The 18,495-nt window shown below is 45.9% G+C and overlaps 1 protein-coding gene across 1 annotated transcript in view; it reads right to left on the bottom strand.

The window, feature by feature from the left end:
* Positions 1 to 18,495, bottom strand: part of SYCP2 (synaptonemal complex protein 2) — a 406,987-nt gene that overhangs the window by 274,713 nt on the left and 113,779 nt on the right. The window contains exons 11-12 of the mRNA XM_033914513.1: positions 16,965 to 17,113; positions 4,028 to 4,102 (exon numbers count right to left, since the gene is read on the bottom strand). Coding sequence (XP_033770404.1) covers positions 4,028 to 4,102; positions 16,965 to 17,113 — 224 coding nt within the window. The remainder of the gene's footprint in view (positions 1 to 4,027; positions 4,103 to 16,964; positions 17,114 to 18,495) is intronic.

The raw sequence follows: 18,495 nt of genomic DNA, 5'->3' as shown, positions 1-18,495 counted from the left end.
CATTGTAGAGATTGACGAAGAGATGATGTCACAGATATGTGTCATGAGCAAGGATCCGTCGCTTGGGACCACTGGGTCGCTAGAGTCCATTGAGGAGTGCGCAGGTGGAGACGTGCGAAGGGTGTGACATGAATTGTGGAGGCCATGTGACACAAGAGTATCATCATTTGCTTGGCAGAGATGGAGCATTGATGAAACACCTGCTGACACAGAGATTGGAGAGTGTGAAGACGGTTGGACGGCAGAAATGCTCTCATGAGGACTGTGTCCAGCACCGCTCCAATGAATTGAAGTCTCTGAGTGGAGATGAGATGAGATTTGGGTAGATTGATCTTGAACCCCAGAAGTTGTAGAAACAGGATGGTCTGGTTGGTGGCCTGGAGTACTGTCTGAGAAGAAGTGGCCTTTATCAACCAATCGTCCAGGTAAGGAAACACCTGAAGGTGGTGGGAACGTAGAAAGGCAGCCACCACAATCAGACATTTGGTGAACACTCTTGGAGAGAAGGCAAGACCGAAGGGTAGCACCTTGTATTGGTAATGACAATGGTTGTTCATGAAGCGGAGGTACTGTCTGGAGGCCAGATTGACCGGTATGTGAGTGTATGCTTCTTTGAGATCTAGGGAACATAGCCAGTCGCCTTGATTGAGAAGAGGATAAAGAGTAGCCAGAGAAAGCATCTTGAATTTCTCTTTTACCAAGCATTTGTTGAGATCGCGAAGATCTAAAATGGGTCTGAGATCTCCTGTTTTTTGGGGGACTAGAAAGTAACGGGAGTAGAATCCCTGCCCCTTTTGATCTAGAGGAACTTCCTCTATGGCGTTCAGAAGAAGGAGGGATTGAACCTCTTGAAGAAGGAGGGAAGACTGAGGAGTGTTCAAAGCAGACTTTCTTGGCAGACTTTGGGCAGGAAGAGTCTGGAAATTGAGAGAGTAGCCGTGGCGGATGATGCTGAGGACCCACTGATCCGAGGTGATGATTTCCCAACGGCTTATGAAATGAGTAAGGCGTCCTCCTATGGGCTGCGGAAGATGGGCAGAAGGAGGGAGACTGGCTATGTCCTGGAGAACCAAGTCAAAAGGGTTGAGTTGATTTCTGTGAAGGGGGAGGTTTCACCTGCTGTTGCTGCTGTGCTGGTCTAGCAGCTTGCCTCTGTTGTTGCGTCTGACACCTGGGTTGTTGCTGGGCCTGAGGTAAAGGACGAGCCACAAATCTATGTTGATAGGCCGATTGCTGGCGAAAAGGCCTGGTAGGTGGGGTCTTCTTCTTTGTCTTAAGGAGAGTATCCCATCGAGTCTCATGAGCTGAGAGCTTCTGAGTAGTGGAGTAAATGGATTTTCCAAACAGCTCATCCTCCAAACAAGGTGCATTGGCCAGTCGATCTTGAAGATTGACATCGAGTTCTGAAACTCTGAGCCAGGCCAGTCGTCTCATAGCTACCGACATAGCCGTGGCCCTAGAGGTCAGCTCAAAGGTGTCATAGATTGATCTGACCATGAACTTGCGCAGTTGTAAGAGCGATGAAGAAGTTTGGCGAAAGGTCAGGGAGGTATTTCTCAAAAGATGACAAAGTCTGAATGAGATGCTTAAGGTAAAAAAAAAAAGGGAAAGCATAGTTCCCTGATCTATTTGCTAGCATCGCATTTTGATACAACCTCTTGCCAAACTTATCCATAGCCTTACCTTCTCTGCCAGGAGGGACAGAAGCGTATACACTAGCCCCCGTGGATTTCTTTAAAGTAGATTCCACCAGTAAAGACTCATGGGGGAGTTGCGGCTTGTCAAAGCCTGGAATAGGTATGACCTTATATAAGGAGTCCAGTTTGCGGGGAGCTCCTGGGATGGTCAAGGGTGTCTCAAGATTTTTGTAAAATGTCTCTCTTAATATGTTATGGAGAGGCAGTTTGAGAAATTCCCTTGGAGGCTGGTCAAAGTCCAGAGCATCTAGAAATGCCTTGGACTTTTTGGATTCAGCCTCCAAGGGAATAGAGAGAGAGTCACACATCTCTTTGAGAAAAGAGGTAAAAGAAGTCGAATCAGGTTTAGAGGAGGGATCTAACCCAGAAGGATCCTCTTCCCCTGATGAACACTCTCCCTCCGAGAGGAGAGGGTCCTCCGAATCACCCCACAGATCAGGGTCCCTCACCTGAAAACTGCGGTCCCGGGAGTCCGGTGTGGAGGGTTCTAGGTGTCGAGTTTTATGCATCGACTTACCAGACCTCTGTGAAATGGTACCGGGAGATGTTAAAGGCTGAGTCGGCGCCGAGGTTTGAACAGCCTGGTGTAAGGATCTCGGTTCCGGCGCTAAGACCGGCATTGATACCGAGGAAGTGGTATGCATCGGTACCGACAAGGTGGATGCCGATAAAGGAGGCTGCTCCACTGCCGGTACCGGCGGCTCAGACTGGACCGGGACTGGAAGGCTCGGTGTCAAAAGAGCAGGGAGCAGCTGTTGGAGTTGTTCTTTGAGCTGGACCTGCAGGACGGCGGCAATGCGCTCGTCCAGTGAAGGCACCGGTACCGCTTTTTTCTTCTGCAGTACCTTGGGTGCCACTCTACACTCCGAAGAGGAACCCGATGTCGAGGGGCTAACCTCAATCAGAGCGGAGCGCTTCCGTGGGCGCCTCGAGGTCAGCAGGATTGGGCTCGCTGCCACTGAGACCGGAGGACGCTCCAGCGGGGAAGGCTTCTTAGCCGGCTTACCTGAGGGATGCGACGCCGGTGCGGTATCGCGCTGTGTCGATGAAGTAGGTGCCGACTATGTCGGGGCCGAAGCCGGAACCGGTGCCGCTGAATCCGACATCTCGGTACCAAATAATAATCGCTGTTGGATTTGGCGATTTTTTAAAGTTCTCTTTTTAAGAGTGGCACAGCGGGTGTAGGTGGACGCTCGATGGTCAGGACCAAGACACTGTAGACACCAGTTGTGCGGGTCTGTGAGTGAAATTGGTCGAGCGCACCGCTGGCACTTCTTAAACCCGGGTTGAGGGGGCATGAAGGTAAAAACGGCTTCAGCCAAATCGAAGGCCGAGGCCTCGATGGTGGCAACAGGCCCCGCTGGGGCGAAACCGAAAAAATGAAAGAAAACACAAATTAAGTTGTTTGTTTGTTTTTTTAACAAAGAAAAGAAAATAAAATGAGGGAAACAATATTTCCCAACGAGTTTACGCGAGCGGGAAGGCGAAAGAGAAAAAAGTTTTCAACAGCTGTTGAAAAGTGCGTCTTCTTAGCTCCGCGGAAACTAAGAAACTGGGGACCGCGCGCCTCCGTCGGGCGGGAAGGCACTCGCACGTGGGTGGTGCGGCCTGCTAGAACTTTCCAAGTTCTTAGAGTGCAATCACTCTAAAATTGTCCGTACCGGGGCTCCGTCGGTGCCGTCACCCATCAGTCAAGAATATGCTGCCTGCTTGTCCTGGGATAAAATAGCACTTCTTCACTCTGCAGAAAATGAACAACTGAGGTACCATGAGCCATCATCAGACAGGAAGGCACTTGCACATGTGCAGTGTGGGAAGTCGCTAAGTTTCTAAAAACTTTAAGTGGCAGTGCACTTTTCACACTGTCCGTTCCAGGCTCCATGAATGACATCACCCACGTGTGAGAATATGCTGTCTGCTTGTCCTAAGATAATATAAACACTGGGTAGAGATCGGTTTTGCAGCCTATAAATTGCCTCTTGTTTCCAGGTCTTCTGACACCCACAGTAAAAACAGTATTGGAGAATGGCCTTTTAAATGCAGACAAGTGTTCCTTTTTTTAGAATATAATATTCAATTATATGGATTTTAGTTTTTAAAGACATCATACCCAGTATACACATTGGTAGCCCATTTATCCACCTTGTGCCAATTAAAAATTGCATGTGTAAATTCTATGGTTTAAATTCTTCAAGTAGAAACCTTGTAATTCCACTATGTTTGGGGGGAAAAAAAGGGTCAACTTTTGGAAGAGAAATTAAACAATTTAAAACTGAATTGGATTATTTCATACTGTTTACAATACTGTCTTTAAGAATTAAAGCAAGTACCTGGGATCCACTTTCGTCAAAAATGATATGGACTGCTGTTTTGGCAACTGAAATGGCATTCTTCTTGGTGAATCCCTAAAACATGCAATTATTTATTCATTTTTCACTTATTTCTCCAACATTTCTCTCAATAGTGTGCCAATTCAAAATCAACATATAAAACCAACATACAAAACCTATCAATTAAAATTTTTTATTCTGTTTAATCACACAGTTAACCATTAAAAAAAATATTTCCCACTGTAGCTCATTGTCACTCTGGGAAAGTTTCTTAACTCTCCATTGTCCCAGGTGCAAAATAAGAAACTGTATAAAATACATTAATCGCTTTGATTGTAAACACAGAAAGGTGACTTCTCAAATCCAATCCCCCTTTTCTTTCCTAAAAGACTAAAAGGAAGATTCTCTAATATTGGCGGTAAAATCCAACGGGCCGCTGACGCGTCCATAAATGTAATGATTTAAAAAAGACAAATGATGTTTGAGAAGGGTTACCAAATTTACATGAGATGAGTCACTGGTGATACTGATTGGCATAGGCGCAGAATAGACTACGGTATAAGGCATACATATGCCGGGAAAAGCTATGCCGTATGCACACATCATGTACGGGCCTTCTTGGAGCACAATATATGCACACATCACCAGCAAACATTATGTTGTGTCAATCATAGGCATTCCAGCGCTATTGGATAAAGGGGGAGGGGAGATGCAAACGTTGGCTTTCAACAAGTGCACATAAGACACACTTTAATACAAGCACTCGAGAAGCATGCTTTTGAGATCTTTTTTTCCTCCCCCCCAACTATTATAATTTATGTGAAGGAGAAATTAGGTTCTTACCTGCTAATTCTCTCTCTTTTAGTCTCTTCAGACCGGCACAGTTCACTCATGGGTAATAGCTCACCATGACCAGCAGGTGGAGACTGAGACAAACTTTTGGCTGTAGTACAAGTGGCTGTGCAGTCCCTAATACCTCAGTCTGTCGAATAGCCAAGCAGAATTAATAAACTAAGAAGTACTATTGCTATTCATAACAGTAACAGCAGCCTCAAAAGGAGCAACAACTAATAGAGGCATATGGAAATTGCATAGGAGAATTCCCTGCATGTTGGAAATTGCATAGAAGAAGTATCTTCAGCAAACATCCCCACAGCTCATCATCTATGCCAGCTGAGCCAAAAGCCACTGTTCTTTTAATCTCCCCTACCCTACTAAAAACACGAGATCCCGAAGGAAAAAAAAGCACTCTTCACATGAATTCCAAAAGAACAACAGATAGACAGGGTGGGAACTGTGCCAGCCTGGAGAGACTAAAAGAAAGAAAATTAGCAGGTATGAACCTAATTTCTCCTTCAGCTTCTCTCCAGAACGGCACAGTTCACTGATGGAACATACCAAAGCAGTACCCATCATGGGTGGGACCCCCAAAGGACCGCCACAAGAACACTCTCACTGAACACCACATCCCAATGCGCCTAAACATCCCAATGGTAGTGACGCACAAAGGAATGGAGAGAAGACCAAACCGCAGCTTTACAGATATCCATTGGAGGCACAAGAAGCTGCCTGCCCCTGAGTGGAATGTGCCTTGAGAAAATCCAGAATAGGCTTCTTCTGAAGAAGCTATGCTGAAGCGATACTCTCCTTGATCCAGAACAATGGTAGCCTTGGAAGCACCGTCTCCCTTACGAGAACCTACTAAGAGGAGTAAAAGACGATCCGATTTCCGGAACTCCTGGGTCTGCTGAACATAAGAATGAAGGACCCAACAGACATCCAACTTGCGCAACTGCCTCTGCGCCACAGAGCCCTCCTGCCTACCCAAAACCAGGAGGACTACAGACTGGTTGACATGAAAAGGCAAAACCACCTTTGGCAGAAAAGAAGGAACTGACCTCAGCAGAACGCACTCTGTAGAAAACTCCAGGAAGGGAGGTCTACAAGAAAATGCCTGAAGCTCGGAAACACGTCTCACAGAAGTAATGGCCACCAGGAAGACCGCTTTAAGAGTAAGATCCTTCAATGAGAAAGAACCTATGTGCTCAAAGGGAGGGCGCATGAGTACGGACAGGAATAGATTGAGATCCCAGACCGGAACCAAAGACAGCAACTGAGGCCAAAGCAATTTGGCCACCTTCAAAAAGCAAATCACATCCAGATTAGATGTTAAACGTCTACCCTGCAGCAGACCACGAAACACAGACAAAGCCGCAAACTGAACCTGAAGAGAAGGCCAGGCCCCTGTCCAGGCCATACTGCAAAGAACTCCAAGATGTGAAGCAAAGAAGCACAAATGGAAACCACTCCACGCGTAGCACACCACTCCTCAAAGATTCACCAGACATACACATAAGCCCGAGAAGTGGAAAGTTTCTGGGACCCCAAGAGAGTAGAGATCACCTTACCCAAATAACCTTTCTTACCTAAGCGTTCCCTATCAAGAGCCAAGCTGTAAGTCAAAAGGTACCAAGATCAAACATCGGAATGGGGCCCTAAGACAGAAGGTCGGGCGACAGGGGTAGTGGAAGAGGATCTGCCATGAGAAGACGAACCAGATCTGCGTACCACTGGCACTGGGGCCAGTCAGGAACCACCAGGATCATGTGGCTGTGATGTTGCAAAGAAACATTCTGCCCACCATTGGCCATGGAGGAAATACATACAGGAGGCCCCCCGCCAGCCAAGGCTGCACCAGCGCATCCAGCCCCTCGGCCTAAACATCCTTGTACTAACTGAAGAACCATGGTGCTTTGGAATTGTCTTTTTTTCAAATTCTTTTTTCATTTTTCATCTTACATCAAGTACACAATATTACATCATTTGAAACTTTTACACATTACTTGAAATGACTGGCTGATCCCAAGCATACACAATCAACTTGAAGGCTGCGGGACTGAGACACCACTCTCCAGGATCTAGCATGTGACAGCTGAGGAAGTCCGCCTGGACATTCTCCACTGCCGCTATGTGGGAAGGCAAGATGTCCAGAAGATGAGCCTCTGCCCAGATCATGAGCAGAACCACCTCCCATGCCACCAGACGACTCCTGGTTCCCCCTGACAATTGACGTAAGCCACCACCATGGCGTTGTCCGAGAGAACCCAGACCGACTTGCCTGTCAGCAAAGTCAGGAACGATAGCAACACCAGTCAGATGGCTCTCGTCTCCAGAACACTGATTGGCCAAGATGCCTCTGGCAACCAGCTGCCCTGAGCCGAGCAACCAAGACACTGAGCTCCCCAGATGAGGAGTCTGGCATACGTGAGAAGCACTGTCCACTAGGGTGATCCAGACTCACTCCCCGCACCAGATTGGAAGACTGTAGCTACCAATGGAGGCTGCAATGAACTAACCCCTGAAGAGGCACAGGAGAGTCCAGATCGTGGAACTGCGGTGACCACTGCTGAAGCAGAGCATACTGAAGTTGGTGCATGTGAGCCCGGGCCCACCGAACCACGTCCAGGGGGACCTCCATCAACCTCAAGACCTGGAGAAAATCCTACGCTCGAGGACACCGGGAAGCCATCAATAGGCAAAACTGCAACTGCAACTTATTCAACCAAGCGTCTGGGAGGAAGACCTTCCCCAAGCGGGTGTCAAATAGAACCCCTAAGTACTCCAGAAGCTGAGACGGGGTCAACTGGCTCTTGCACAGGTTGAACACCCATCTCAGTGACAGCAGAAACTCCACAAACTGAGCCGTAACACAGGAACTCTCCTAAAAAGACTTTGCTCGGACCAACCAATTGTCCAGATAGGGATGAACCAGAATGCCCTCTTTGCGCAAGGCCACTGCCATGACCACCATAATCTTGGTGAGCATCCCTGAAGCCGTGGCCAGGCCAAAGGGAAGCACACAAAACTGATAGTGCTGTACTAGGATGCAAAACGAAGGAACTTCTGATAGGAGGCGCAAATCGGAACATGCAATAGGCTTCCGTCAGATCTAGAGAAGTCAGGAATTGCCCCGGCTGAATTGCAAGAATGACAGATCTCTGTTTCTACACGAAAGGAATCCGGAACGCCCTGTTGACTCCCTTCAGATCCAAGATGGGCCGAAAAGACCCCTCTTTCTTGCGTACCACGAAGTATATGGAATACCTGCCGGTACGAAACTCCTGAGGAGGCACTTGAACTACCGCTTTGTAGCATCTGACAAAAAGCTTGCTTCTTCCATGCTGCCTGACAAGGAGAAGATAGGAAGCGATCTGGCAAGGGCCGGGAAAACTCCAGAGCATATCCAGGACCCACTGATCCATCGTGATCTTGGCCCACCCCTGGTAAAACTCCCACAACCGTGCGCCTACCAGCACCAGGGGAAGAGCCCGCAAAGAGTCACTGGGCAGGGCAGGCAGTGGAGGGACCGGCAGAGGAAAGAAACGACCCTAGGACGACCCGGTGCTTGGTCACATATGAGAATAATAAATACATTTTTGTTGATCCATCTCAGTTGGAGATATTTTTGCAAGATAAATCTAAATTGGATAATTTACCTCAGACTAATTCAGAGGTTTGAAGAGAGGAGATACAAAAGAAGTTGAATAAATTTCTTGCCTGTAGATAAGGTGATTATATACTGTATATACTTTTTATATGAATTATTTTATAGGTGTTCCTCCACTGGGTTAACAGTAGTCCTAATAATGTGGACTAGAAATTTAAGTTGGTGAATGATTTTTCTTTTTGTTTCCTGGAACTGATTTGTACTTGCTTACAGTTTTTATTTGTTGTAATAAATGAATAATCTTATTAAAAAAAAAAGGAAGACCTGGTGGAAGGAAAAGGAGCCGCTCTACGACCAGGTTGTTATTGGCAAAAATCACACAAATGCCCCCAAGCAACACCACCCCGTGCAGGCGGGCGAGCACGATCTTCAGAAAGACAGGGCACCTTAGAGTCAGGAAAGGTCTGTACTAACTTGTCCAGATTTTCGCCAAACAAGAAACACACCCAAAAGGGAAATTTCATAAGTTTCACCTTCGATGCCACGTCCGCCAACCAAGCCCGGAGCCACAGGGTATGATGCATGATACAGATCATACATGGCATCCGAGAGATAAGAAGCGCTCATCTCAATCTTAGCTAACTCCTGATCGACCAAGGACCAGTCATCAGACTCCCAGTCAAGGACCTGCTCAGACCATCGAAAACAAGCCCGAGCCACTAACCCCCCACACATCAACGCCTGGACCGCCAGGGCAGTCACATCAAAACTCTGCTTAAGAGGGGACTTCAACCTACGCTCCACAGAGTCCCGCATAGCCGAGCCACCCTCTACCAGCACCGTATGCCATTTCACAATGGCAGAAACCACTGCATCCACCATGGGCAACTTCAAGGTATCCCTACCTCCTTCCAGAATAGGATACAGGCGGGCTATAGACTACACAAAACGAAAAGGCGTTTCTGGCACCTTCCATTGCACCAGAACAATATCCCGAATATCCTGATGCATAGGAAAAGAGTGGGAGGCCGAGCAGATCCCTGGAGCAAGGGGTTTGTAAGGTTTGACCCTCCAAAAGGTCAGGTTTGGAGGGGTAATGTGAGGCGGCCTTACAATCCGCCAGGTCCCGGGTTCAATATCCTCACAGAAGATTCATTAGAAAGTAAAATCACTGACAAAGACCATTAAGAGTGCTTGCATAAAGAATATATATAGTGTGCAGAAATAAAAGCTTAATATTACAGAAAAGCAAGATTTATAAAGATTACAATTAAGCATTACAATTAAGGAATAAGTTTTACAAATACAGTCAAACCTCGGTTTGCGAGTAACCCGGTTTGCGAGTGTTTTGCAAGACGAGCAAAACACTCAGCAAACTTTTGACTCGCAAACCGAGTGTTGACTCGATTTGCAAGCACCCCCCCCCCCCCCCGATAACCAGCATCGCTCCACCCCGCTCACAAAGGCCCCCTTGCTCGCACCGCCCCCCCCTGCGCGAACCGCCTCCCCCCCGTCCGAACAACTTAAACTTACCTCCTCCCCCCATCTGACACCGGCACGCAGGCACAGATCGTGCCGGTGCCTAGAAGATCTTCCGGCTTCTGCCTGCCTTGAGCATGCATCTGCGCATGCTCAAGGACTTCTTTGTTTTTATTTATTTATAAATTTAATACATTTACAATATCAAAAGATATAAAAGAAAAAAGGGTTTCTATACAAAATTTTCAACACAACAAACAATACAAAACAATCCTTTACAAGCCCACAAATGGGGGACATATTTGCATTTTAACTAACTTTGTTTAAAAGGAAAACAAAGAAATGGGTTGAATTCTAATGAATCCTAATCATTTCCTACTATATTAGGACTCTGACATCCAACCAAATTTCTCATCAATGAATAAAAAAAAATAAGGTAAAACAAGGTCTCACTTCTGTTCACGAGCTAATAAAAATTGTTGCAATTGAATGGGGTCCCAAAAGACAAATTCAGTCTCTTGTAACTTAACAAGACATTTACAAGGAAATTTCTTTTTTTTTTTTTTAATTTTTATTTATAGATTTTTGCATTCTTACAATAATTGCATTGCACATATTATATTCAATTAATACATGAAAATTGTGATTACAAATAATTCATCTTATCATATAAAATATAACCCTCCCCTTTTTTCATTTCTTATTTTCACATAATATACATTCCCCTCTCCACTCTAACATAACTATTACTAATGTGCTATGAAATCTGATCATTGGAATAACGAGTCAATGGTTCCCAAATTTTCTTAAAATTATGAAGATTTCCTTGTTGTAATGCTATTATTTTTTCCATTTTGTATATATGACAGACTGAATTCCACCAAAATGTATAATTTAGTTTGGTATAATCCTTCCAATTTTGAGTAATTTGTTGCATGGCGACCCCTGTCAATATTAATAGTTTGTTATTATTTGCTGAAATCGGACTCTGAGGGCCTGATTCTCTAAAAGTGCGTCCCGATATTAGGCAGCTGTAGGCGTCCTACAGCTGTCTAATCAGCCAATCGGGATGCACGTTTTTTTTAAAAAAAATGCTCCCCAGGCAGGCCGCCTATATTGAAGGCGAGGCCCGCAAGCCACCTAGGCCCTGTTCTGAATAGGACGCCCGGGAGAGGCGTCCTATTCAGAATCGGCCTAAACTAAACCCCGATTCTGTAACCGGCGTCCATGTTACAGACGCGGGTTAGAGAAACGGGATTAGACACGGCCCACTACACTTATTGCAAGGGATCTCTCTGCCGCTATAAGTATAGCGGGCCGCGGCCCCCTGACCAGGAGGGTGCCCAAACCCTCTGCCCGAAGACGCACCCCCACACACACTACCGCCCGCCCCCCCGACACTACCGACCGCCCCCCCCGACACTACCGACCGCCCCCCCCCCGACATTACCGATCTCCCCCCCCGACAATATCTTTCGCTGGCAGGAGGGTGTCCAATCCCTCCTGCCCGAAGACGCACCCCCCCCGGTGCTAACAACCCCCAAACCTCCACTCCACCAAACCTGTTCTTAGATGGGTCTTGCATGTCTTGAGCCGGCAGGCATGCCTCGTCGAAATGAAGCGGGCCCGCCCCTTCCCGGCCCAGCCCGCCGAAGCCTAAGGCCTGATTGGCCCAGGCTCTAGAAGCCTGGATCAATCAGGCCTTAGGCATAGCGGGTCCGCCCATCCCCACTAAGTCTAAGGTCTGATTGGCCAATCAGGCCTTAAGTCTAAGGTCTGTTTGGCCAATCAGGCCTTAGATTAAGTGGGGATGGGCGGACCCGCTATGCCTAAGGCCTGATTGGTCCAGGCTTCTAGAGCCTGGGCCAATCAGGCCTTAGGCTTCGGTGGGATGGGCCGGGAAGGGGCGGGCCCGCTTCATTTCGACGAGGCGTGCCTGCCGGCTCAAGACGTGCAAGACCCATCTAAGAACAGGTTTGGTGGAGTGGAGGTTTGGGGGTTGACAGCGCCGGGGGGGGGGGGTGCGTCTTCGGGCAGGAGGGATTGGGCACCCTCCTGCCAGCGAAAGATATTGTCGGGGGGGGGGGGAGATCGGTAATGTCGGGGGGGGGCGGTCGGTAGTGTCGGGGGGGTGCATCTTCGGGCAGAGGGTTTGGGCCCCCTCCTGGTCAGGGGGCCGCGGCCCGCTATTCTTATAGCGGCAGAGAGATCCCTTGCCGCGATAAGTATAGCGGCCGTATCTACTTACAATGTAGGCCAGCATTTTGCTGGCCTACATTTTAAGCTTCTCCTCTACTAGGGAGACGCGTAGGGCCGCCTAGGTTCAGCCTAAGGCCCGCCTAAGGCCCTTAGACGAGCTTAGGCATCTTGCGGGTCTCCCTAGGCTCCCGGAGGCGCCTTCAGGCTTGCCTGGGGAGCATTTTTTTTAAAAAAACGTGTATCCCGATTGGCTGATTAGACAGCTGTAGGACGCCTAAAATCGGGATGCACTTTGGAGAATCAGGGCCTGAGTTCTCATTGCTGTACCAAATAATATAGTATCATATGAGAGTCCTACATGATTTTCTAGTAATTCATTAATTTGGGGCCAAATTAATTTCCAAAATGCATTTACACAGGGACAAAAATAAATTAAGCGGTCTAACGTCCCAACTTCTATTCTACAATGCCAGCATCTATTAGATCTAGTACTATCTATCTTTTGTAAGCGCGTAGGGGTCCATAAAACTCTATATAACAAAAACATCCATGTTTGACTCATAGATGCTGACCTTGTAGATCTTAATCTCCAGGACCAAAATCGTGGCCATTGAGACACAGAAATTCCAATTTAAGTTGCTTGGAAAAAAGATTAGGTGTGATTGAAACTCAAAGTAACACATTGCAAGCTGTTTCACTATCCACAGTTAAAGATTCTACGTCGTTACATTTAAAAATGGAAATGTTAGAAAAATGCATCAGGGAAAGAATCTCCGCTTGGTTAATTTCCCAGTGACTCATTTGTTATCAGAAATACTGTTAAGAAAATATTTCAAAGAAATACTGGGATTAGCCAATGCGGATTGCTTCCCAATAAATAATTGCTATTATATTCCCCAGAAGAAAAAGAAAACTGTCCAGGAGGTGGACCATCTGGTAACAGATGAAGTTAATTTGACAGAGTTTTGGAAGACTCTCAGGATGTTATCCAGACTGGGTCCACAATGATATTAACATGTATGAGTGAGACAGATAAAATGTTGATAATGAAACTTTATTTTAAAAATAGACTGACAAAGTTTTGTGGAGACTTGGTTAGTATTTTTCCTGATGTCTCAAGAGCTACGCAGTTAAGGAGAAAAGAATTTCTGAAATTGAGAACTAGAGTATTAGCACTTGAGGCATCTTTTTATTTAAAATTTCCTTGTAAATGCTCAAGGACTTCTAATTCTCCCTCTCGCCGAGATTCTCTAAAACATATGCCTTGCCGCCGCCGGTATATTGGCGAGGAAGAGGAAATGGGGGGAGGGACGTGACCTGTCGGACCCACGAGAGGGTCCCCACAAGCTCAGTCTAGCACCAGACGGGGACAAGACAACCACTTCAGTAAAGCTTTTGACAGCTTCCCACACCGCAGGCTGCTAAGCAAGATGAATCAATGGGGTTAGGAGAGACACTAACTGCATGGGTCAATGATTGGCTGAGTGGCAGACTTCAGAGGGTGGTGGTTAATGGTACCCTCTCTAAAACGTCGGAGGTGACCAGTGGAATACCGCAGGGCTCGGTCCTGGGTCCACTCCTTTTCAACATATTCATAGGGGATCTGACTCAGGGGCTTCAAGGTAAAATAACATTATTCGCCGATGACACCAAACTATGTAATGTAGTAAGTGAATGCAATTCACAGAATTATATGGCGCAGGACCTGCTTACATTAGAAAGATGGTCCTCAACCTGGCAGCTAGGTTTCAATGCTAAGAAATGTAAGGTCATGCACCTCGGAAGCGGAAACCCATGCAAGACGTACTTCTTGAACAGGGAAACTTTAATTAGGACTTCAGCAGAACGAGATTTAGGAGTAATCATTAGTGCAACATGAAAAATGCCAATCAAGTGGAGAAGGCTTCATCTAAGGCAAGGCAGATAATGGGTTGTATCAATAGAAGTTTCGTCAGCCAAAAGCCTGAAGTCATAATGCCGTTATACAGGGCCATTGTGAGACCTCATCTGGAATACTGTGTGCAATTCTGGAGGCCACATTACTGTAAAGATGTGCGCAGAATTGAATCGGTTCAGCGGACGGCCACCAGGATGATTTTGGGGCTCAAGGATCTCTCGTACGAAGAGAGACTGAACAAATTGCAGCTCTACACTCTTGAAGAACGTAGGGAGAGGGGAGACATGATTGAAACATTTAAGTACATTACGGGACGTGTTGAGGTGGAAGATGATATTTTCCTTCTCAAAGGACCCTCGGCCACAAGAGGGCACCCATTCAAACTCAGGGGCGGAAAATTTCATGGCGACACCAGAAAGTATTTCTTCAAAGAGAGAGTGGTTGATCATTGGAACAAGCTTCCAGTGCAGGTGATCGAGGCAAACAGCGTGCCAGACTTTAAGAATAAATGGGATACCTATGTGGGATCCCTACGAGGGTCGAGTTAAGGAAATTGGGTCATTAGGGCATAGATAGGGGGTGGGTCAGTAGAGTGGGCAGACTTGATGGGCTATAGCCCTTTTCTGCCGTCATCTTCTATGTTTCTATGTTTCTAAACAACTTCCAACAGCCCTTCCCTTAAACAGGGAATACTGCAACAGCTTACCACCACCTGCTGGAGACTGAGAACAGACTGAGGTATTAGGGACTACACAGCCACTTGTACTACAGCCAAAAGTTTGTCTCAGTCTCCACCTGCTGGTCATGGTGAGCTATTACCCATGAGTGAACTGTGTCGGTCTGAAGAGACACTGAAGAAAGGTGTATTTTTTATGATAAGCCACAGCCAGAAACACAGCCTGAGATGCACTTTGCACAGTAACCGCACCCTTAGACCAGCTGGTAATTTTTGGTTGTCAAAAGCCAGCGCCAAGCTTGGGGACTCACTCGCTGATGATAAAGAATCACCAGGAGTGTACCTTTAAATATTGATGAGCCCATTTTACTAACACTTTAATATTTATGACCTCGTAATACATTTGCATGGCAAAATCGGAGTCTGCCAGGAAGCTCGGAAGAGACCACAGTGAGCTGTTCTGATAATCGGCTGGTAAAATACTGCCACGCTAAACTGGCTGGAGCCGGTTTAGCAACCATTGCTAAAGGCATGGTAAGTTTTGAGAATCTTCCCCTAACAATCTCCCTCCCTCCCATCCTCATGTCTAACTTCTCTCCCATTCTTTTCTTCCCCTCCTTCTCCTCATCTCCCAGGTCCATTATTTCACTTTCTTTCCTGGGATCCTTTCAGAGCGAAAGTCCATCATCCTGCTTCCAGCAGTGGCCAATCCTAGTCACAAGTACCTGGTGAGATCCCAAAAGAGTAAAACAGATTTTATGCTGCTTATCTTAGAAATAAACAGTGGATTTTCCAAAGTTCATCTTTGAGTGTACTTGCATTCTCCTGCATGGCCTATGAAGACTAGCATTTCCCATGCACATTGCACAATTCCCTGTTCTCTAAACAAAACTATGCAATAGAAAAATGACATATACAGTGGTGCCTCGCATAACGGACGCCTCGCACAGCGAACGCTACGCACAACGAACTTCAGGTCTTGCTTCCCACAACGAAGTCGCCCGAGCTGCATCCTTCCGCGCAGTGTGCGTGACGCTACCGGCTACCCTCCTCCTCCTCCATCAACCAAATGGGAAGTTACATCATGAGGGGAGAGGAAGGAGGAAGGAAGCCGTTGGCAGCATACGCACTGTTAGAGCCTCGTGGCTTGTGTTAAAGTTGTTTACAGACTTCAACAGCAGCGGGAGAAAGCAGTCGCCGGCCCTGTTTCACCGATCGAGGGGGGGCCCTGTTTCACCGATTGAGGGGGGGTGCCTGGTGTTGCCGATCACTGCGGGGGGGGGGGGGGGGCGGGCTTTGGCAGAGGTGGGAGAAAGCAGTAAATGAGTGGAAGTTGGCAGGCCTGGGGATGGAAGGGCAGTCGAAATACTGTATGTTGGAGCAGGGGATGAGAGGGAGGGAGAGAAGGGGAAATATTGGACAAGGGCAGAAGGGATGCTAAATCATAGGGTGACAGGCAGAGAGAACAAGAAGAAAAAGAGTGGAAGCAATCTTGAACCCTGAGGGTGAGGGAAGAGAGAGGTGGTGAGATGATTGATCATGGGGAGAGGGACAAAAGGGAATAGAGATGGGATAGGAAGATAGTGGAAGTAAAAGGACAGGGAGATGTCAGGAGAGGAGATTATGGGCTACAAGAATGGAGGGAGGAGATATGCAGGAAATTGTGAAATTGTGGGACCGACCAAGGGACGGGGGTGGCAAGGACATGAATGAAAGGAAGATAACTTCTAGCCCCTCACCGCTGCTGCTTTCCCGCTTGTGCCTGATGCTGACGGCACAAGTTCTTCCCACTTCCATCATCTGCCTTCTTCTCTCCCTCCCTCCATCCCAGGCAATTCACTGAGAGGGGCAGGATAACTGATGGCACTGCGCTTAACTGCCCTCTCTCACTGTAAAATTAGACTCTACTTAGTCTGTCTTTAAATTTAAAAAATGTGTGTTGTTTTAAAAAACAATTATGTTTTTAGATGTATCTAAATAAAAATAATAACAAAAAATTTATCTTTTTTTATGTCATCTTAGCATATTTTATGCTACAGAATGAATTATTTTTTTTAACATGTATTGTTATGGGAAAACGCGTTTCACATAACGAACTTTTCGCATAACAAACTTGCTCCTGGAACCAATTAAGTTCGTTGTGTGAGGCACCACTGTACTTTGAGAATAAAATTATCAACATATAACGAGAAACAATTATTGCTTATAGCTTCAAGTATGAAAAATATTTATGCCTTACCTTATACTTATTTGTGTCATAAACCTTTTTAGCCACTTCCAGGATGTCCAGTGCTGAATCAAAATATATTAACATTTTTCTCCCTTCTTTGCAACCCACAATTATTGGGTTTCTCAGAATTAATGTTAATAACTGCTTCATATCAAGTGCTATACAAAAAAAATGATAAACCATGGGCAAAATATCAATCCACATAATTATTTAAAATCCAAGATTTGTCTTCTTCCTAAGAACATTCCTAGCAGTTTGGGGTCTATATACACTAACAAGCCAATGTGCAAAGTGATTTAACCAGGAAAGAAGGCTATTATCTGGTTAAATTGCTCTCCCCATCGCAGTTGCTAATATTGAGTGGCACTTAACCGAACATCACTAAAGACCACAGCGTACTCTGCTTAATTCCATAGTGGTCTGTGGGCACAGTCTGAGTGGACCTAAAAGTTATCTGAGCACCAGTGATATTTGGTGCTTATACTTAAAAAACTATCCAGCCATACAGGGAAAGAAAATCTTATTGTAAAACTTTTCTCCAGTCTCCAGGCTTCGACCAGGAGAGGGGCTTTCCCCTCTAGGGATGTGTTTCTTTAAATTTTGAGGTCATCAGGTTCTCTAAATTGGCAGCTTCCCTGCTGCTCTGCTCTGCTCTCCTCCCCCTGCTGAGTATTCAGCAAGCTAATCTACAGCAGTGCAATCAAGTTTTTTATTGTGGATCCTTCTTATGTTTGGTTCCTGAGGAAGGGGCTTTTGTCCCTGAAACCAAGCCTGGTCGAACCCTGGAGACTGGAGGAGAGATTTATTTATTTAAAATTATTTATAATCCACCAATCTACAAATCTAGGCGGGTAACAAAATAACATACATTAAAAACACAAGACCAAAATACATTCAAAATAAAACAAAAAATTAAGTACAGTATTCTCAAAATGAGCCAAATGAACGTTCGTACTGCAACAACAAGCTTTTCTCTCCTGACCTTTATTATCAGTTCCTGAAGAATGGGATTATCTGCTAAGTACTGATATTTTTGACTTTTTCAGCTTGCTTACTTTATTTTTCTCGGCTGGAGCAGGATTTTCACTGCTATTTTGTGAATTATGCTAAGAGTAATTTGCACTATATAAGTTTATTCACTACATTTATTCACAGTATGTTCCTATGATGGTGTGGGGCTAAATTGTGATTCTATTTCACTCTGGAAAAAGCCCAGGAAGGTTACCGTAAGTGTGGTGGCTGTAGTTCTTTTTGAACTTTTGGCTACCTCAAGCTTGCAGTCTCACACTGAGGACTTACTTCACTATCATTACTATAGTATTTTAGTGTTAGTGTTACATTGTAATTCCTTCCCCACACTTTATTGGCAAGTGCTGCTCAGTTAGTGACTTAAGATATTAAGCAGCAATTTGGGTTTCTTTGTTTTTCTTAGCTAGTTTATATGGCATTTCAATATTAATGATTTTATCTGCATGGCAGAAAACCATGCAGTGAGACATTTTGTGCACTGGGTCAGCAAATCAGATTGTCGCTAAACCAG

The sequence above is a fragment of the Geotrypetes seraphini genome, chromosome 11, assembly GCF_902459505.1.
Source record: "Geotrypetes seraphini chromosome 11, aGeoSer1.1, whole genome shotgun sequence".
NCBI classification, from domain to species: domain Eukaryota; kingdom Metazoa; phylum Chordata; class Amphibia; order Gymnophiona; family Dermophiidae; genus Geotrypetes; species Geotrypetes seraphini.
The sequence above is the reverse complement of the archived record's forward strand: the minus strand, read 5'-3'. Positions and strand labels throughout refer to the sequence as shown.